The sequence below is a fragment of the Musa acuminata genome, chromosome BXJ1-9 (genome assembly GCF_036884655.1).
Source record: "Musa acuminata AAA Group cultivar baxijiao chromosome BXJ1-9, Cavendish_Baxijiao_AAA, whole genome shotgun sequence".
Taxonomy (NCBI): Eukaryota; Viridiplantae; Streptophyta; class Magnoliopsida; order Zingiberales; family Musaceae; genus Musa; species Musa acuminata.
Window position 1 is genome coordinate 10,824,921 of NC_088335.1, and position 20,963 is coordinate 10,845,883.

Here is a 20,963-nt window from a genome sequence, read left to right on the forward strand (position 1 = left end):
AAAGCACAAGGACGGTGGTGAGCGCAGGAGAGCCTCCGCGGGTTTCCTGTTGCCTCTTCGGTCTCCCAAGGGTTGTTGCTCTCTTGGGTGACCTATTTCCACTTCCCTGCTCAAAGACACCAACCAATGAACGTCCAAGAATCCAACCTGTGTGAAATCCAATTTCTACTATTAGGATACAACTTCGCATGTCAATCCCTCCCTCTTTCCATCCTCTATTATTACTAAATACATTCGGTGCCTGCTTGGTTGCAATGAAATGAAATATCGATATATGATGGATTTGTATTGCAGTTCGATTAGTAGCGTATTATCATATCATACAAGTGATTGGTTTTTTACTTTTCTTTTTCTTTTTGGAAAAAAAAAACATCATTCTCGTATATTCGGTTCATATTTATGAATTGGTGTGCTCATCTCAACATTTATTATTTCTAAAAATACAAAACGTGTTTCATATGAAAGATAGATAGATCACATCCACTTTGAAACAAATAATCCAAATCGATTGAGTTTTGACAAGGACATCCGATTTTGTGATTGCTACAACCAATTGCAACCAAGAATAAGAATTATCGAATTGTCAACTTGTTCTATCAACCTTCCGGATAAGAGATAGAGCTATCCGTTTCCTCGAAAGCCTTATCCCCTACTTTTCTTCTTCTCGAACTCATCACTCTTCCCAAGCAATTAAATTAGTTTTCGAGTACATGACTATGCAATAAACTAGTTCGTGAAAAGGAGTGCATCTATTAAATATTGCCACGGTTTGGACTTGTTCAAGACATCCCCAATGAATCATCCTATATCTTAACTGTTGAATTACATTGGTAATTGGCATTATCATTTCATCACGGAGAAGATTGCATGAGAAGACAACAGCAATCTCGTTCCTGTGGCAGTCAGTGGAGCCACAAGTAGCAAGAAGAACAAGATGGACCATTTTATTAACATATCAATCCCTTCTTCTTCTTCTTCTTCTTTATTCCTTTCGAGGAACAAGGCAATTAGGTTACGAAAGTGTCTTGTTTTATTCTTCCTTCCTTCGTCTACATCTATATAACTTCTTTCATGGGTATTATCAGCGAGTCGATTTCAGCTCATCGATCAAACCATTTGAATCTCAAACACTAAAATAAAATACTCTCTACCTTTTTATTTATTATCAAAGAAAGAAAATTGTACTTTCTAAAAGGATATTTAAGGATGAAAGAAGAAAAAAAAAATCTTATCATACACTATACTATCTCATCGTTTCAATGTGTTTATCATTTTGCATCATTTATAATATATAATCATATTTATTTAAAAATATTTAATCTACTGTTCCATCAGTTGATTCCGATCAACTAATAACCTAATGATGCAAGCCTTAACGGGATCGGCGATTTTAATATATGCATGCATGCTTGCACCGTAGTCACTTTGTTTAGAGTAGACATGACAAAGTCAAACGATGTGAAGTCAAACTAACCCAAAAGAAGAGATGACAAACCAAGAATCTATCTATCCTCTCTGACCTTAGGGTTTGTGACCTCATATCACTCACCCAACTTACACTCATTCATGCCAATGTTGTGATAATTGTATCATCTCCTCATGAAAAGAAATTAAAATACATAACCACAAGGAAGACGATATCGGAGGGAGGGGGAGGACCGACCGACTGGTTTTATGAACCGAGGTTTTCTCGATCGACAGCCGAACGCATGGCTTACCGTCAGCCCACAGTTTCAACAAGTCAATGCAACTGTAGAGTGTACGTCTTCTTCGTCGCCACAGACAGGTTTACGCCCGAACGCATCACGCCGCTTCCGTGTTCTTTTGATTCAGCCCACCTTAGCATCTTTCCAACATCACTTATTTAAAGTTCTTTGTTTGATCAATAATGATTGGTATTTGTTTCCAGGTCGATCACGCTCATCTCTTTCGCCTTTGATGCTGTCTCTTTCCCTCATGCTTCTTCCCTTGGAGCCGACTGACTGATGCCGCAAATCCAACAGTAGGAATAAAGTGTCGGAGCGTCCATGATTATGGTTCATAGGGTTCTTTCCGGCCTTCATCGCTGAAAACTGTTTCGTCATTCCCGTGAAGACCTGTCATGGATTTAATCTTTTGCGTTAATCGGTACACCAAGTAGAGGCTTATCCATTCATGTGTGCAGAAATATTTATGCTGCTGAATACCTATATAATATTTATAACAAGGTGGTAAGGAAAAGGAGGAGAGGCTTATCCATAGAGGATGGACAGCAAGGCAGAACAGCTGTGTCCAGGAGATAAAAGGCTGTGGGTGGCCGGACAGTGGATCCCACCTCGGGCAACACCACGATGCAATGAGACAGTAATCTAGTCTTACTCACCTTGGAAAGGAAACGTTTCCCCCACCAATTTAATGCCGAGCCTTATCCGGTTGACCGCATCGCTGGGAAGTGGAGTGCTCCCTCCCTTGTCATCTTGTTCCCCTCCCCCCGGACGCTACGATGGTCGGATCCTGCAACACCACACTGGACAGCTTCTTGCGGCTCACAACCTTCGGGCCCCACTCGCATGGGGCTTCCGCGTACCGACACGTTGGCGAGATGGGTCACGTTGGTGATTGCCGTCGCGCAGGCGATCGAAGGACATGGCCGAACAGGCGGGCCTGGCCCGTGAGGGCACCGGCGGGGACCACCAGCACCCCCGCCCCCCCCCCACCCCACGGCCGATGACGTGGCTGCCACCGGCACGGGGCCTTTCGCTCGACACGCGTCGGTGGTGGGGGGTCTCGGTGTGGTGGCACGTGGACGCCGGGGCGTCGTGGGTCCCAGCTTGGCCTTATCCTCTCGCGCCCGGATATTTCCAAGATCACGAAAGTTTCGTGCCAACGACCGCATAGTATGTCCGTGCGGGAACTAACGTCTGCCCGGCGAAACTCCATGGACGGTGGCTTCGCTGTCCGCATAGAGAGGCGCATCGCGGAAATCTCCGCAGATTTAGCGAGCAACATTCGAGGGTATAAATGTCATTTCGGCAGATGCACTCCGAGGGATTAAAGTAAGACCAGAAATTTAAGGGGATAATAATAAAAGAGTTGCTGCTGCGCCGTAGCGGCCGGTTGTTTGTCCCAAACGAAACCGCAGCAGCGGCAACAGCTGGGAGAGATTCTAATTGAGAGAAAGGTGTCTTTGCTGCGCGTCTCAATCTCTGCTCACTCGAGAGATTGAGCTCACATTTGGAGGATTTCGATCACGGTAATGCTTTCCTTCTATCCGGATGACTTTTCTCCTTTTTCGGTGCGAATTTTCTTGATCTCGAGACCCGTCGTTGTTTCGTGGTGGTTTGTTTAGAGGTATCTCTCCTTTGTCTTGTTCACCTTAAGCGTTGGATTAATTTCTTCCATTTGATCGGGTGTATTTCATTTTAAGAGAGAGAGTTTGGATTCTTTCTCTCCACTCCGAGTCATCTGATTCGATTCCTTGCGGGAATTCCCCAAATTTTATCCACTCGCTTGCTTTTCTTCCCCCTCGCCCCTACATTTGATCCCTTTCCTCGTTGTTGAGGTCTTCGGAGGCCTTGTTCCGTTTGATTTATCATCGTTGCTTGGGTTTTCTTAGCGAGCTGTAAAGCGAGTGAAGGAATCAGTTGGGACAAAGCAAACCTTCTCTGGGTTTATTAAATGCTTAGATCTAGGTTTTGTTCAAGATAAATCGGGGAAGAAGAAGAAAGGGGCCATTTTGGAAAGTTGCTATCGCTACAAAGACTTGAGATCACTCTAAACCAAAGCAATCTTGGAGCTTGTTCCAGTAGAAATGGTGACGAAATCTTACTCCAATCTGTTGGAGTTGGCCTCCGGCGAGTCCCCTTCCCTTGGCCGAATCAGCCGCGGCATTCCCCGCGTCGTGACGGCACCCGGCATAGTCCCTGACCTCGATGACTCCGATGACGATGCGTCCAATGCATCGTCAGATCGATCATCCCTCACACCCCATGACCGCACCATTATTGTCGCCAACCAGCTTCCCATCCGTGCCCAGCGCCGCCCTGAAGGTCGCGGCTGGATTTTCTCCTTGGACCAAGATTCCCTCCTCCTCCAGCTCAAAGATAGTATACGCGAGCATGCCGATATGGATTTTGTCTACGTGGGCTGCCTCCGCGAGGAAATTTTAGCTTCCGAGCAAGATGAGGTTGCCCAGATACTGTTGGAGACCTTCAAGTGTGTGCCTGTCTTCCTTCCGGCGGATCTCCGCTCTCGGTTCTATCATGGCTTCTGTAAGCAGCAGTTGTGGCCTCTCTTCCATTATATGCTTCCGCTGTCGCCTGATCTTGGTGGACGGTTCGATCGCAATCTGTGGCAAGCATATGTCTCGGTTAACAAGATCTTTGCCGATATGATCCTTGAGGTCATCAATCCAGATGACGATTTTGTTTGGGTCCATGATTACCACCTCATGGTCCTTCCCACGTTCCTCAGGAAGCGGTTCAATAGGGTAAAGCTTGGCTTTTTCTTGCATAGCCCCTTCCCCTCGTCGGAGATCTACAGGACATTGCCGGTCAGGGAGGAGCTTCTGCGAGCACTACTGAATTCTGATCTGATTGGGTTCCACACGTTTGATTATGCCCGTCATTTCTTATCCTGCTGTAGTCGGATGCTTGGGCTCAGCTACGAATCCAAGAGAGGTTATATCGGGCTCGAGTATTATGGTCGCACAGTAAGCATTAAAATACTTCCTGTTGGGATCCATATGGGCCAGCTTGGTTCGGTGTTAAACCTTCCAGAGACAGAGGTGAAGGTTGCAGATCTCATCAAGCAGTTCTGCAACAGGGGTCGAGTGATGCTGCTTGGAGTTGATGACATGGATATATTCAAGGGAATCAGCTTGAAACTGTTGGCGTTTGAGCAGCTACTTATGCAACATCCAGAGTGGCGAGGAAAGGTGGTTTTAGTTCAGATTGCAAATCCAGCCAGGGGACGGGGGAAGGATGTGAAAGAAGTACAGGATGAGAGCTATGCAATGGTGAAGCGGATCAATGAAGCTTTCGGGCTTCCTGGCTACAAGCCTGTAATTCTAATAGATAAGCCACTCCAGTTCTACGAGAGAATGGCCTACTATGTTGTGGCAGAATGTTGTTTGGTGACAGCAGTCAGGGATGGAATGAATCTTATTCCTTATGAGTACATCATCGCACGGCATGGGAATGACAAGTTGGATAAGGTTTTAGGCTTGAGCCCCTCCAACGCAAAGAAGAGCATGTTAGTTGTTTCGGAGTTCATCGGCTGTTCTCCTTCCCTAAGCGGGGCCATTAGGGTGAATCCATGGAATATTGACACAGTGGCCGACGCAATGGCCTCAGCCTTGGAAATGGCCGATGCAGAGAAACAGTTACGGCATGAGAAGCACCACAGGTATGTGAGCTCCCATGATGTTGGGTACTGGGCCAAGAGTTTTTTACAGGATTTGGAGAGGAGTTGCAAAGAACATAACAGGAGGAGGAGCTGGGGAATAGGGTTCGGATTGAAATTTAGAGTTGTGTCTCTTGACTCAAACTTCAGGAAGCTTGTTATGGAACATATTGTTTCTGCATACAGGAGAACTAGCACTCGAGCCATCCTTCTGGATTATGATGGCACTTTGATGCCGCAGGCATCAATCGATAAGAGTCCGAGCCCCAAGTCTATTGAGATCTTGAACAGCTTGTGTAATGATAAAAACAATCTGGTTTTTCTGGTGAGTGCACGAAGCCGAAGCACCTTAAGTGATTGGTTTTATCCTTGTGAGAATCTAGGAATGGCCGCAGAGCATGGCTGCTACTTTAGGTAATCGTCAACATTTCTATTTATGTGCTGCACGGTTCTACTCTACTAAAAGTACCTAAAGAACCACCTCTGATGTCTACTTCCAGGTTGAGGAGAGATGCGGAATGGGAAACATGTGTTGCAGTCACAGATCATAGCTGGAAACAAATTGCTGAGCCTGTAATGAGCTTGTATGCCGAATTAACCGACGGCTCTACAATCGAAAACAAGGAAACTGCACTGGTTTGGAGCTATGAAGATGCTGATCCAGATTTCGGATCTTGTCAAGCCAAGGAACTTCTAGACCATCTCGAGAGTGTACTTGCTAACGAACCAGTTTCCGTGAAAAGTGGACCAAACAACGTTGAAGTTAAACCACAGGTGAGCAATCACATGTGCTTATCACTCACGGTTAAAAGCACTAATTTTCACAGTATGGTGCTTTGTTTTGACAGGGTGTGAGCAAAGGACTTGTAGCTGAGCGACTACTCTCGACCATGAAGAAGAGGGGTTTGTCACCGGACTTCGTACTCTGCATAGGGGATGATCGATCCGATGAGGATATGTTTGAAGTGATAACCACCAGCATGTCTGATTCCTGGTTATCCTCTTCGGCTGAAGTTTTTGCTTGCACTGTCGGTCAAAAACCCAGTAAAGCCAAGTACTATCTTGATGATACAGCAGAGATCGTTAGGTTGATGCAGGGACTGGCTTCGGTTTCAGAGCAGACACCGAGGAGTTCAGTACCATTGTGAGACTGATCTTTTACTTTGCACACAGATACAGCAAGCGGAATTGTTTCTGGCTTGACTGGCCTTTTGTTGTAACTTTGGTAGCATAGAGCGCAACCAAATCCTCATCTTTTCTTGTCACTTTTGTCAACTAGGTTGTATATATTACAATTCTCATGATGAGTGCCTTTTATGTTGTTTGATTCCCATCTTGTTAGGTGGTTGGGTTGATCAAAGTGACACTCTTATATACACTTGGGTCCTCTTTAAGCATGAGAAACATGAGTTGTTTTCTTCATCTCATTGTTGACAGCAGCCAATGGCATTGACATGCACAAAGACTTCCTAACATCAACATGATGTTGATCGTAGGAAATTAGAGATTCTAAACCAATCTCCCAAACAAGATTAAGTAACTGAGTAATGGTAAAATCTCTTTCCTTTTTTCTTATTTTTGTTCTTTACTAATAAGGAAATAACTTCTTTTTTTTTTTGTATTATTGTTTTGACTAGCAAACCTGTTTTCTCAGTGACGAGGAAGAAATCTGAACTTGGAACATCTAAATGAAAGGCCTTACCATGCGAGAATTTTTATTTGTCTTTTTCAAGAATATTGAGAGGAGAAGAATCAGTCAAAAAAGCAACCTTTTCAACTGAAAGAAAAGAATAATAAGTGTCATTAATTAAACCTATCTCCCCAGATTAGCCCAACACCTTTCCACTAGTCATGGATTTACGTACCAAGTCATGCTAAGATCCAAAGGAGTCCGGCAAGACTTGACCAGTCTCTTTGACTGACCTTTCAAAGTTCCTAAGACAGCGACCTCCCCAACCTCTCTCTCTCTCTCTCTCTCTCTCTCAAAAGAGTTTTCGTCCGATTGCATTCTCCCGTGTGGACTAGCAGTCTTTGCGAGGACAGCGTAGCCTCACCACGCCATACAAGGAATAGTTCATCATCAATGGCTTTTCCCACTCGGAGAAGAAAGTAGAGGCAACTTCTTTTGATGTTTGGAAGACTATGAAGTCGTTATGCATCATCTACAGCATCGAGTAGATCACCGACTCCATCATCTTTGTGGACTAAGCAATCACCCTGGACGAGTAAACCAGTTTCGGAGGCAAGGATGTTGTAGGGTCTATTTACTAGCAACGAAATAAAGAAGCTATCATGATCGGGTAATGTTATATCATTAAAGGTTTTACGTTTATTTATGTACAAATTCTTATCTTTTGGATTAAATTGCTAATGAAATCTTGCCTTACTATTATTTACAAGTTGATGCTGGTATACATAAATTTATTACGTGTAGGCCCCAGCAGTTGGACATCAGCAAAATAATAATCAGTTTCCAGGAAAGACATGTAAAATTATGATTAAATAATAATCAAAATAAAATTTAAAATAATAATATAAAGTGTTAAATCCGAGTCAATTCTAAACGATACCATCCATATTTGTACATATTCGAAATTTACAAAATTACATTCGGGATGTTCTCGATAATGTCTCGTCAATATTTAAGTTACAAAAGAGTTTGGATTATTCGACTTAAATTTTAAAAAGAAGAAGATATATGTGACCACACACGAAAAATTCTTTTATAGTAGACTTTGGATGTTGTTACTTTCCTAATAAGCATCGATCATACAAAAAGTGATGCATATCTTTTCATCTTTACTATGATCGTAATGTGTCGAACCTAAGATATCTGTCATGTAACGTTAAAGTGTTGATCACATGATGTTAAGGCATCGATCATGTAGTGCTAAGATGTCAGTCACATAATGTTGAAGTGTCGATCATATATCTATTCCTATATCGTAAAGAAAATAAAAACATCATTTTACATGTTTTGTTACACTTAGCAGTAATTTTAAATCAGGCAGAAATATAAATGCAAAGAAAATAATGGTGTTAGGATCTGCAAATTGAGAAGACAGCAAATAAATATATCAGTAAAAAGGAAAGACAAGTGGATCATTATCTATATATATATAGATATATATATATAAAAGATCCACCATATTAACTAACCAATGCACTCAGGTCATTGCTTTTATGCCTAATACGAAGTCTCCCGAGAGTCGCATGACCAAATCTCATGGAAAGTTCGTGGATCGAAGGAGTTTGAATGAATCACTCGAAACGTATGGCCCCGCAAGCAGTAAGCAATCCGTCCGGTACCTCTCCACACAGTACTTTCCATCCTCTTCAACCTTCTCCTCGTGTGAAATGGAGAAATCTCCGTACAATGGAATGGATGACACATTGTGTGAAACAGCGCCAAAGTAAATGTCCCCATCTGCAGCCTCATACGACCCCACCTCGACATTTCCCACCACCCATCACTGGCTCTGGCCTTTGACCACTTCACTCGATTCAGCGTTGACATCTTAAACTTTTGTGTTTAGATGCACCAATCAAATATAATCCTAAAATACTGTCCACACCTGAGGAATTACGCATCAATTATCATGTTATTTCCGTGTTGAAGAATGATCAGTGGATTCACATCGGACCTTAACGCGTTAGCCAATCATCCTGCGGCCTCTCAAACCCTCTTGCCACCATCGATACGCCAGGCGCAGGGATCACAATTGACTTCGTTAAAAGAACAGCATCAGGGTTGAACGAATCATGCACCTGCGACTCTTACGTGTTGGTGCTGAAGAGAGAGGGAAAGATAATTCAGTTAATGGAAATGAGCGGTCAGTATCCTACACAATGGAAACCCCACCGTTTCCATTGTGTAATTCTTCTTTTCTACTACCTTCGACTTGTTATTCTACTGATCCCGATCTATATATGTATATCTGTAGGATATGAGCAAGCACACACCATGAAGAGACTATTGTAGAGGACGATAAGAAGCGGTCTGGTGGTGGGGAATTAGCTGGGGAGAGAAGAGAGAAGATGAGCCAGGCTGTGGAGACAGCTCTGAGGTGCCTGGGGAGGGGCTTCGACGTCGCATGCGACTTCCGGCCGGAGTACTGCAGGGGAAAGGAGAGGCTGCTTGTGATAAATGAGGAAGAGAAGAGAGAGATCGCTGTGCCCGGGTTTGGAACGTTCAAGGATGTCTCGGTTGACATAAAGTGCGATAAGGGGGATCGGATGCGATACCAATCCGATGTGCTCGAGTTCAATCAGGTAGATTGTTTTTGTGCTTTGGTTCTTCTTCTTCTTCTTCTTCTTCTTCTTCTTCTTCTTCTTCTTCGTCATGAAGCTTTTTCTTTGTGAAAGCGTATGTTTTTGTGAGCTTTTGTATGCAGTTGTGATCTTTGTTTCTTTTGTTCTCCTAAATCTCTTCTCACGCGATCCCATCATTTGTTCTCTGGCAGAGAATCTCAAGTCTCTGCTCTCAGCACCTCTGTTTTCAGAATCTATTATTTACCTTTCATTTTACAGATCATATTTCATGCACGTAAAAGAAGCTTCTCCCCTCCTGATTGAGAAGCAGAGGGATGATATCGTAGCTAAATAGCATCGACCGTATCAAATACTCGAGAAAATGCATCTTTAAAATTTGGCTGATCAGAGGTTTTGGGATGCTAAGAAAATCTCTCAAGCCATTTAGAGAGATCGAATAGAGCTGAAGGAAAGAGCTGTTTAATACAAGCAATCGTAAATGACCAATCTTTGCTCAGCTCCAAGGAAACCATCTGAAGTATGTATCCAGAGGAAAATGTCAATGAAAGATTCTGCATCAAGAAGTAGATTTCTTCGGAAAACAAAAACATCACACACAATGTTCTTCTGCCTGTTGTAAATTTAGAGAATTAGACGACAGTAGTTATGATCTTTGAACCACAAAAAAAATAGAAGACGAGAAATTGGTTGTGAACAGCATCACCAACCAAGAAATAATTAGACCACCGAGTAGGTCGAGCTAACAAAGCCATCTTCGAATTGATTTCTGGGGACAAAAAAGGGATCGCTTTCTTCATTTTTAGATGGTTAGGCTTTGACCAACACCAGTAGATGGAAGCTGTCGATGACTGCATTCTTCTATCTAATTCATGCTGCTAATGAGGGGTACTCAAAGCGTGAGCGAAGAAACAGAGATGGAGTGCGAAGAATGGCGATCTTAACAAATATATCTTCCTAAAAGGGCTTACTTGTTGGAGCTCCATGCAGATGTCAGAGCTGTTCAACTGTAGGAGTTCGATGGCAGGAAAGATCCCCTCCGGGCTGTTCAACTACATGTTCGACATGGACGGGTGCGCATGGGCCCAGGAGGCGTCCAACACCAAGTGCCTCGCCATGGATGGCTACTTCATCGCGCTCCTTGAGCTGCGAATCGAGCACCAGCCACTTGCTCTTGTGGATCATGTCGTCAGAGATGTTCCTTCGACTTGGGACCCCTGCGCGATCGCAAGGTACGTCTAGATGCATGCCATCGACGATGAGTAGCAGAAAGGTCAAGTTGGTGACTTGAGACTGCACGATGACAAGCATGCATGATGCTAAACATCAGCCTCTGATGAGGCCAAACGGCAGAAACAAAACGAGAAATATTCAATCAATCAATCTTGTTCTCGAAGGAGGAGTCCAAGAAACACAAAGAAAGATTGCTGATAGAAGAGGAGTTAAAGAGAAGTTTACTGATTGAGATGGTGTTGGATTTCTGTGCTTGCAATGCAGGTTCATCGAGACCTATGGCACGCATGTAATAATGGGGTTAAGTGTGGGAGGTCAGGATGTGGTGTACGTGAAGCAAGATCACTCCTCCAGCCTCTCCCCTCGTGAGCTCAGACAACACCTCGATAGGCTTGGGGATGAGCTATTCACAGGGACATGTGCGCTGCCTCCCTTCCACTGGAGATCTAAAGAACATAAGCTTAAGGTCTGCTTCTCAGGGCCACTCGGAACCATTGACTGCGCTACTCTCATGATTCTTGTGCTATTTAACAGGTTCCGGAGGCCTTCAATGTCTTTGATCTACAGAAGCAAAATGTCAAGGGGATTGCTCCTGTCTTCTGCAAAGATGTAAGTTCTAAGACAACCTATCTGCAACACAGCTTTTCTTTCTGCATTATAAGAAGCTCACCGTGATCTCCTCCTCAGGGTGTGACAGTCATGTGCCACAAGAGAGGAGGAGATACCTCGGCGAGCAGCCACAGCGAGTGGCTTCTAACTGTGCCTTCATCGCCTGATGTGATCAACTTCACCTTCGTTCCGATAACCTCACTGCTCAAGGGAGTCCCCGGCAATGGCTTTCTGTCTCATGCCATTAACCTGTACCTTCGATGTATGTGCGATTACCCTCCCCGTGCAGATCATGGTTTCCGCTACCTGTTTCCTCAAAGTACGGCTATCAGAATTTGGATCAGATAAAGAGACCTAAGATCATTGGCTTGTTTATGCACCGCAGATAAGCCTCCTCTATCAGACCTGCGCTACTTCCTGGACTTCCAAGCTCACAAGCTCTGGGCCCCAATGCACAGTGATCTACCTCTGGGTCCCATCTCGAACAGGTCCATCACGACCCCAGCCCTTACTTTCACCGTAATGGGCCCCGAGCTGTCGGTCAACTCTTCTCAGGTGTGCCATTTCACATCTCTCTTTGGATGCATGCTTGCTTGCTGCTGCTCTCTTCTCCACTGTGTTGCTGAACCACTACAACCATATAAAGATTCGATCACATGCGAACTCAGGTCATCGTCGGAATGCGACCGGTGACGGGAATGCGACTGCACCTCGAGGGCAAGAAGAACGATCGGTTAGTCGGAACTCCTGACATACCTTAACTTGATGCTGCAAGCAGGGATCGCTGAGCTTAACTTGGACGTGTTCAGGCTAGCGATTCACCTGGAGCACCTGTCACATACCCCTGGGTTCATCGGAGCCCGGCCCGAGGCGGCGCCGGAATGGCGGGGATCGGACGCGATCGCCGACCAGCGATACTATGAGCCGGTCCGACGGAAGAAGTTCGCGCAGGTGTGCACCGTGCCGATCGAGTACGACTCCCCGTGGCGGCCGACCGACGGCGGGGGGAACGCGTTCGTGGTCACCGGAGCTCAGCTCCACGTGACGGCGCACGAGTCCACGAGTGTGCTGCACCTCAGGCTCCTGTACTCGGAGGTGAGCGGCTGCGTCGTGAGCAGGTCGCAGTGGCGGCGAGGCCCGTCGGGCCTGTCTCAGAAGTCGAGCTTCTTCTCGGCCGTCAGCACCTCGTTCTCCGGTGGCCTGGAGAAGGAAAGGCAGCAAGGCCCAGAGGCGCCGGTGGACTCCGGTATTTTTCCGGTGGCCCCGCCGGTGCCGGTGGGAGCCCAGAAGCTTCTCAAGTTTGTGGATACCTCTCACCTGTGTCAGGGGCCTCAGCACAGCCCTGGGCATTGGCTGGTGACTGGTGCGAAGCTGGACGTGGAGAAGGGGAGGATTGGGCTGCAGGTTAAGTTCTCTCTCCTCACTTCACTTTTATGATGTTTGAGGCTCGCAGCTTCATAGTATCTTCTCTCTCATTAGAGTCTCAAGAAGCAAGTTGTACAGTAGATGGAAAAGAAGTCATCGTTCTTTCTTCGTTTTGTTTAGCTTTGGAGGATCAATTTGTTATCACCAAGCAGTGCACACTTTACATTTGCTTTGCTTCTGATGCCTAAAAGATCCACACCTTGCTAACAGTTGAAATATGAAAGTGATGCAGATTGATAGCAACAGGTGAAATATGAAAGTTTCAGCATCAAAAAGATGTTTGTAAAGTTTGAATATACTTGAGGAAGGCACCAGAGAGAGAGAGAGAGAGAGAGACACACACACACACACAAGGTTTTGTTGATGCTGTGTACCAGCAGAGATAGAAATCACAGAATAGCACATTTTGGATATATTTTCCACTGAACTATCAGCATGTTTCATTTTTTTTTCTCTTGGCAAGCATCAAATGCAAACTAAAACCCAACAAATTGTGAACTGCAGCAGCACATAACTGTAAATGAAAAATCCTTCATAATAACTGGTCTCATCTATTTCATTATCAAACAATTGCATGTACAGATGTTATAGAACTAAAAGTATAAACCATTAGCTAATCATGTCTTGAAAATAAAACAAGTCAACCTAAAATAATGAATGATAACGAATCCCCATAACAGAGCATAGCAAAATTTGAAATTACTATATATGTTGAATGCTTCAGAACCTGCATAATAGATATGAACAACCAAAGAAAAGAAAAGGTGTTATTTACTCAATATTTTGGAAAAAAAATTACAAGAATTAGGCTCTAAAATCTCACCAAGCAGTTAAGAGTTACATGATCAAGGCAAGAAACTCTTCATAGAATTGTCAGGTGATTCATAATCTGTGTTCTGAAAACCATAATTTCTGCAAACAGATATGGAGTGCTCTCAGCCAACAAAAGGCTGATGTTTTAGTTCTCAACTATGTCTTCGGCAAAAAACAACCTAATATAGTGACATGTACTTTGGATATTCCTGCTGATATTGATTCTTTGGAGATCCAGGAAAGTTGCTCAAAGGTCCATTGAGAGAAAGGGGATGACTTCCAACAAGAACCATTGAGCTTGCAATAATGACTCGTATGGAGAAAAGGTGTTCTGGAATCATTCAACTGTGCTGCTTCACAAAGTATGTTTGCCTTTCGATGCGTCTATATTTGTGCATAGAGTATTTCGTTCCATGTATCAGGAATACCTGGAAGGCACCAATGCAAGCAATCCTGCATGCCTGTTGAGGCCTTAAGAGTGTATTTGGATATGTGTCCCTCGTCTCTCAGTTGTGACAAAGATGTAATATCCAATAGCGTAACACTTGTTCCTTTGATTGCATCCTCAGCAACAGGATCACTAGAACGATCTTGTAAAACCTCGCTTCCACCAGCCAATGGAACAGTGTTGTCACAGCTTCCCCCGGTGTTCCAGTCTCCATTGACAAAATGCCTAGGGGACATTGTCCTAACAAAAGCTTTTAGCTGTGGATGTTGCAAAAGCTGCGAATCAACCCACTTAGCAATACTGTGCAAAGTGAGATTTTTTAAGTTCCTCATGTCTGCAAGCTCTCCATCAGTGATTGGCATCCCTCCAGCATACATCTCCCACCGGTTTCCTCTGAACTTCTCTCTATTCCAGTGGTGCCCCGTGTTAAGTACCAACACATCAAACCTGCAAAGATGCTGCTTTAAGAATGTTACAGGTCGGTCAAGATGCAACGCATAATGGGTAGCTGGGTCTGATTTATTCAAAGGCTCCAGTTCACATAAACTTGCAGACCAATAATACAGAATGGTTGTGTTGGTACTTGGAAACCGATAAGCCCAACCATCAGGTCTTAAGGCACCAGGAGCTTTCACAAGGCCATAGTCTTTTCCAACATCTTCCACTTCTGGGCTTGTTTCACCACCAGTGACCATGCACATGAGAGATTGGAATTGCTGCCTTCCCAAAGAATCTCCTATCAGAGCAATTGTCTTATTCTGCATTCTGAAACCAAATAGAAGCATCAGAACTCAACAACATAAAATCCTATTTATAAGAACATAAAATAACTGCCACCACTAATTCCTGCCTTATAAACCAACTAATAGAAGAAATATATTCAAAAAATTGACCAGTCTGACATGCCTTCTCAAAAAGTCGCTCCTTGAGAATTCTGGCATCACACAACCTTGTGGTTGCCACCGAAAATTCTCATACGAAAAATCAGTACGTTGCATTAACCTACATGCCCACATCCCTGACAGCCACTGCTTGCAAGCAGAACCCGAATATAAAGGTCGTCTTGTGTCCGCAACCCATTTTCCTTTTGCATAATTACACTCTACAAGAGAAAACATTCAAATATTTCAGGTATAATCAAAGTCTGTGTGCTTAAAGAATATCTTTGCTGACCCCAAAAGAAACATTAGGTAAAGGAAAGATATGATCTAGATTAGTAAAAAATCACTGTTATAACATGGTAATCACTAACTATATTTAACTATCTTAAATATCTGAAATTAAATTTTGTATTTAAATAATTACAACAGCAAAAACTCTCTCGAGACTTCATTACATGGATAGCTCAACACCAAAAAGAAACAGTAGCCTAAAGCAGGTTGTGAGATGCATTGTCGATAAAAACATCAAGACATCAAACTTATGATGGTTATAAAAAGATTGACATCTATCCCTGAGCTATAAGTCAGAAATAATAAAAAGTCAGAAAATCATAAAAAGCATCATGTACATCTGATAGCCAACATATGACATTAGCACTGTGTAAAGACAAAAGTTGAGTCATTATTGTGAAAGATGACAAAGAAGCAACAAAACCACCTTTCTCCTGCATGGGACTCTCTTTCAGATCTTTATCAGATGTTGAATTATTAGGTGTGCTTGTGGCTGAAGACTCGCTTGCTGGAAGACTGAGAACAGGCTCTGTTTCATTAGATGATGAACTCTCCATTTCATCTGCAGCTGACAAATTCTTATCTGCAGATGCCAGCCGATGTGTATCATCTGAGGAAGTCGCAGAAGTTTTGGCAGGAACTACTGTTGCCAAAAAGAGCACCGACTTTTATGGTGAAATATGATTCCACAAATGCACATACAACTAAAAGAATTCATAGACAGGAAAACATGACCTTAAGAGAGACATACCTGGAGAAAGAATATCAAATCGTTCTAGTGGTGGAAATATAACAGATAGAGCTGGTGTTTTCTCCCATGCCCAAATAACAAGGGTTGTGCACATGAGGGCAGTAAGTACCAAAGAAAGTTTAGAGCCTCTGACTTTCTGTAAGATTCCCCCTTTCATCCCTTCAAAAATATAATATAGCCTACTATTGTTCTTATTGCAGATTATGTGGCATCTCAAAAGTATTACACAACAAAAATGTCAACATGCTCTGCAAAAACATGCAATTGATTCAACAAATTAGACGACATAGCTTAAATAGAGCCTGACTGAACTTGTTTAGATAACATGTGCTGATAAACAACAAAACAACTGGATCTGCAATTCTGCAGGAAAAGAAGGAAAATTAAAAAGATTTAAATTCTTTTATGTTTCAGCAGTGAAAATATCAAAGAAGCTTTCTCGTGAACCTGTATGACATAGACAACTCTAAAACAAATGTATATGATTCAAAAGGATGTAACTAATAGTGAATAGACACTTCCAAATATGTCAAGTGCCAAACTTTAGAAGTTTCAACAAGATATGAAGCATAAGAGTAGCAGACCATTCAAAGGTGCCATAACATGAAACTTATGATTAAGGTATAGTGCATGTTATGAGGCAAGACTGAAGTAACACATGCTAAATATATATGACAAAAATGATATATATATATATATATATATATATATATATATATATATATATATATATATATATATATATATATATATATATATATATATATATATATATATATTTATTTATTTATTTATTTATCATGGTGTCAACAAAAAAGCACTTACATTATTTCATCAAATCATCAATAACCTTCAAAGTTTTTCATGTCAAATGTTGATCATAAACTAGATCATGGTTTGCTTCAAGATGACAAGTCAATACGCATTGAAGATAAACAATCGGAAAAGAGAGATCAAATTATAACAAAGCTCCGGTTTCTTCTACTACATTATATGGTGATTTTTCTCATTGTTTTCTCATATTAAAGGTTGATAATACAGCATACCAGAGCTTGCTTCAGAATGACAAGTTAAGCATCATGTAATATGATATTCTTTCCATTGATTTTCGTATTAAATGCTGATAATGAAGCAGGCTAGGCTTTAAGCTTTTCACCATCGGCACCTGGTTCCTCTTTCTATGACACTTTTTTGAATTTGCAAATAGCATATGTTAACAGTTTTCCTACTGCATAATGTCTTTGTTTCTCCCATTTCTCATTTAGTGTCTCCTTTTATACATAAAGCCTCATATTCATGCATTTATATACTGTTTCTGGTCATGACAGTGAAATTTTCCATGTCACAACCTTTTTACATAAAAATAGTTCAAAAATTTATTAATTGGTCATTCTGGTATACTTTGTTTGTTTCTGGGTTATTAACATTATATGAGATTATGTTCATCATTTCTCTATGCTATGATAATATTGTGATTAGCAATTTGCAAATACCTAAAACTGAAACTCTATCTTCTGACGCAATAAATGTTAAAATCAAGTAACTTTGAACAACAAATAACTAAGAGAAAAGTTTCACATGGTAGGCTAGATGATAGGCAACATAGCTAATATTTAACCAGATACAGATAAATCTGTCAAATCCTGCACAAAGGTGCTGCTGCTAGAAAAACATTGCAAACACTGGATGTCTTTGGAGAAAAAAGGAAAATGATTGTAACTACGGGGAAAAAAAATATAGTTATCTTTTAGAGATCACAGTGGTATGGAAGGAGAATAGAGGTTCGAAGGATAAGAAAAGAAACTCACAGATAAAGAGGAGAAACAAAGACAGGGGGAGCAGGCCACAACAAAGCATCACTTCATTTGCTCCTATCAATAATTTATAAACCGAATCTCTTGGACAACTACTTATTTTCTAGACTAGCAGACCCCTATTGATGTAGGACAACTAGCTCTGAAATCTTTTTCCTTTTTAATAGAGGAAGAGAAAGATAATAATGAAAAGATAATAAGATCCGAAAACGACACAGACACACACTACATACACACAAAATGAGAAAATAAAACAACTTTAACTAAGAACAGGAAGCATGAGACCACTAAGATGCAAAACCCAACCACAGGAACCATGAGACCTGATAAGACAAAGAAAACAGAATTAGAGCTGTAAATAAAGTGCTGATATGTAGATATACATTCTCTAAATCCTTAACTAATTTACTATATAAACCAAGATCCAAGAATGTTTTAGAACCAGATTGATTAAACAGGAAGTCTAATGTATATGTAAACAAAGGAACGAAGGAGAATTCAGAGAACAACAGACACAGAAGCGTAGAACCACATTATCAGTAGTCCGATACAAGCCAATTTCTGAAGACACAAAGATGAATTATGGTTCTCATATCCAACAATTACTATCGAATTGGAAGATTTAGCAGATCCCTTCAATGCCCCATAAAGAAATAACAAAATATTTCATGAATTATATTCTTAAATCCTGATCTAGCAGCAAAGATCCGATACAATCCTTGACCGAGCCTCACTTGACATCCTAAGTACCGCACGTTCGATTTAGCGATTGCTCAGATTACCCAGACAAAGAACCATCGTCTTTCCCATGAAACCTCCAAGGATGCAACAGAGCAGAGATTCAAAACAAGAACGTAATCCACCAAACAAGTCTGTATAGTACGCCTAACGTGCACCAACCATGAAAAAACAAGGAAGATGGAAAAAGAATGGTTAAAAAAAGGCATCTTGAACAATGTCGAATGCGAAACCCTAACCAAGAAGAGATCTACGAAGAAGTGGGGGAAAACAGAGGCGAGCGAGCTCAGGACTCCATCTTCTTGTCTGGAACCCAATCCCCGGCAAATTTCCGATCGGATCAACTCACCAGCTGGGACAGCACCGAATGAACTCCGCCGGGCGACGCGACGGCGGAGGAGCGTCACCGGGAGCGCCGGTGGAGGAGCGAGGACACGGCGGAGGGGGCGAGGCGATGGGATTTAGAGCGGAATAAAGGCGCAGGGAGACGGCTGCAGAGGGAAGCAACAACCGATACGTCGTGTCCGTATACGAATCGACGCATACCACTTTCTATAGGGAAACTTCGGCCCTTATATTTGCTTTGCCAAATTTGAACTGCCAATTATTATACGGTCAAACGTATCTCTCTCTCGGTATAAATATATGTATAAATAAAGTAAAATCAAAGTTGAGGGAAGATAAAGACATAATTTTTTGTTTTTGTATTAGATAGACAAATTTAGACTCGTTTAATATATCATCCAAATGGCATATTCCCACATATCTCTCTCTCTCTTTTTCTTTTTTTTTTGACAAAGTTGCATATTTGTATATCTAATATCCAAGTCAGTGATTTTTCAACGTCAGTTATTTAAGATAGTGAAATCCAAATTAATGCTAAAAAATAGAAAGTAATATGAGACATTTTAGGTTTTCTTTAGAAGGATAAATGATGATATAAAGTGCCCGCAATCATGATTATTTTCTTTGAGATATTAGCTCAAAATTACGATGGAATGCGTGAAATATGTTAAAACCAATTTCATGAAATCATGATGATGAATTTAATGTCTTTGGTTGTATATTTTCATCCGAAAGATATATGTTTATTAATATAAAGCAATAGCAATTAATTCCATTTTTATTTTTAATATATATATATATATATATATATTATATTATGTCGTGATTTGTCAATCGTTTGCTTGACTCGGATCCGACTCAACCCACTAGTCACATACGTCGATAGATATTGGCCCTCTGATGGATGCGATGTGCATGATAAACAAATTGGACGGTGGATCTTGCAGCGGCAGAGAAACTTCTATGCGTTCGGGGAGCGACACGGTACACCGAGCTGGCAGATGCGCCGTAGGATTTCTATCGTAGACGCGGTGGCCACATGTCGCAACCACGTGTCAGGATATAAGTGGACCGGGACGCGAATAGCGGTGGTCGCTGTACACTAGATGAAGAAAAAAGGGCGTGATTCGGAGTTGACGTCGGTGGGTTTGTATGAATTCTTTTGGTTGGTGCACATAATTCGCGAGGAGTAAACGCGGAGATTTGGATCGATGGATTTTGTCGAAATCTAGTTTTGTTTGGTTTTGGATTCGTCTATAAAATTATGCTTGTAGTGAAACGTGTGCAGGGGGGATCGAATTGTGTGACGTGGTGGTGCCACCACGATGGACCCCTCCACGTTCTTCCATTTGCAAATAAATACATTTTCGATTCGGTGATTTTTTTTAATTTTTTCATATGGTGTTTCTGTTTTTTATTTTTTTCTTAACAGGATATTACTATTTATAATTTTATTTTTATTTATAATTTTAAAACTTTTAAATATTTCTAAATTATCTCTTTATATATGGATAAATATGCTCTTAATTTATAATTTAATTCTAATAAAAGATTTTCATTCGTTACTTATAATTTATTTTCTTCTTTTTTTCGTTTTTTCTGATAGTGATGTTGTCCTCTTGTAATTTTCTTCTTATAATTTATTGTCTATAGCTAACAGAGTCAACGATGATGACGCTCATCATCGATAAGCTAGGGGAGAGTCTATAGGATGCACAAGTAGATAGACTAATGATGATGATTAACAAAGAGCTATGAGAGATAGACTAGAGATGCTAATGACAATGATGATACTTACAATCAAGCATAAAACATAAGTTAGATGAGACAAGCTATGGGGAGAGTCGATAGGGTGCACAAGTAGATAGACGAACGATGATGATTAACAACGAGCTATGAGAGATAGACTAGAGATGCTAATGACAACGATGATGCTTACAATCAAGCACAAAACATGGGTTAGA

The 20,963-nt window shown here is 41.7% G+C and overlaps 3 protein-coding genes across 7 annotated transcripts; 2 read left to right on the forward strand and 1 right to left on the reverse strand.

Annotated features, from left to right (window-relative positions):
* Window positions 1-3,057: 3,057 nt before the first annotated feature.
* LOC135593176 (alpha,alpha-trehalose-phosphate synthase [UDP-forming] 6-like) lies at window positions 3,058-6,709 on the forward strand. The gene is made up of 3 exons (XM_065083029.1): window positions 3,058-5,796; window positions 5,883-6,156; window positions 6,231-6,709. The coding sequence occupies exons 1-3, from the start codon at window positions 3,791-3,793 to the stop codon at window positions 6,528-6,530; spliced, it is 2,580 nt and encodes an 859-aa protein (XP_064939101.1). The 5' UTR covers window positions 3,058-3,790; the 3' UTR covers window positions 6,531-6,709.
* Window positions 6,710-9,125: 2,416 nt separating this feature from the next.
* Window positions 9,126-13,193, forward strand: LOC135593177 (MACPF domain-containing protein At1g14780-like). Of its 2 annotated transcripts, XM_065083030.1 has the most exons (9): window positions 9,126-9,215; window positions 9,327-9,654; window positions 10,642-10,883; window positions 11,149-11,350; window positions 11,419-11,493; window positions 11,572-11,755; window positions 11,879-12,048; window positions 12,162-12,226; window positions 12,303-13,193. In XM_065083030.1, the coding sequence occupies exons 2-9, from the start codon at window positions 9,421-9,423 to the stop codon at window positions 12,928-12,930; spliced, it is 1,800 nt and encodes a 599-aa protein (XP_064939102.1). In that variant the 5' UTR covers window positions 9,126-9,215; window positions 9,327-9,420; the 3' UTR covers window positions 12,931-13,193. The 2 variants fall into 2 exon arrangements, with proteins under 2 accessions (XP_064939102.1, XP_064939103.1); XM_065083031.1 differs by lacking the exon at window positions 9,126-9,215 and having other exon boundaries at window positions 9,517-9,654; window positions 9,913-10,883.
* Window positions 13,194-13,529: 336 nt separating this feature from the next.
* Window positions 13,530-19,176, reverse strand: LOC135583757 (protein trichome birefringence-like 14). 4 transcript variants are annotated; one of them, XR_010479438.1, is made up of 6 exons: window positions 18,894-19,174; window positions 16,103-16,350; window positions 15,779-15,994; window positions 15,086-15,281; window positions 13,742-14,944; window positions 13,530-13,645 (listed from the first exon to the last, which is right to left on the reverse strand). XR_010479438.1 is itself a non-coding variant. In XM_065083034.1 (5 exons), exons 2-5 carry the CDS (start codon window positions 16,257-16,259, stop codon window positions 14,116-14,118), a joined length of 1,395 nt encoding a protein of 464 aa, XP_064939106.1. In that variant the 5' UTR covers window positions 16,260-16,350; window positions 18,894-19,176; the 3' UTR covers window positions 13,660-14,115. The 4 variants fall into 4 exon arrangements, 3 of the variants coding, with proteins under 3 accessions (XP_064939106.1, XP_064939105.1, XP_064939104.1); XM_065083034.1 differs by lacking the exon at window positions 13,530-13,645 and having other exon boundaries at window positions 13,660-14,944; window positions 15,779-15,991; window positions 18,894-19,176; XM_065083033.1 differs by lacking the exon at window positions 13,530-13,645 and having other exon boundaries at window positions 13,660-14,944; window positions 19,004-19,175.
* Between the last annotated feature and the right edge of the window lie 1,787 nt (window positions 19,177-20,963).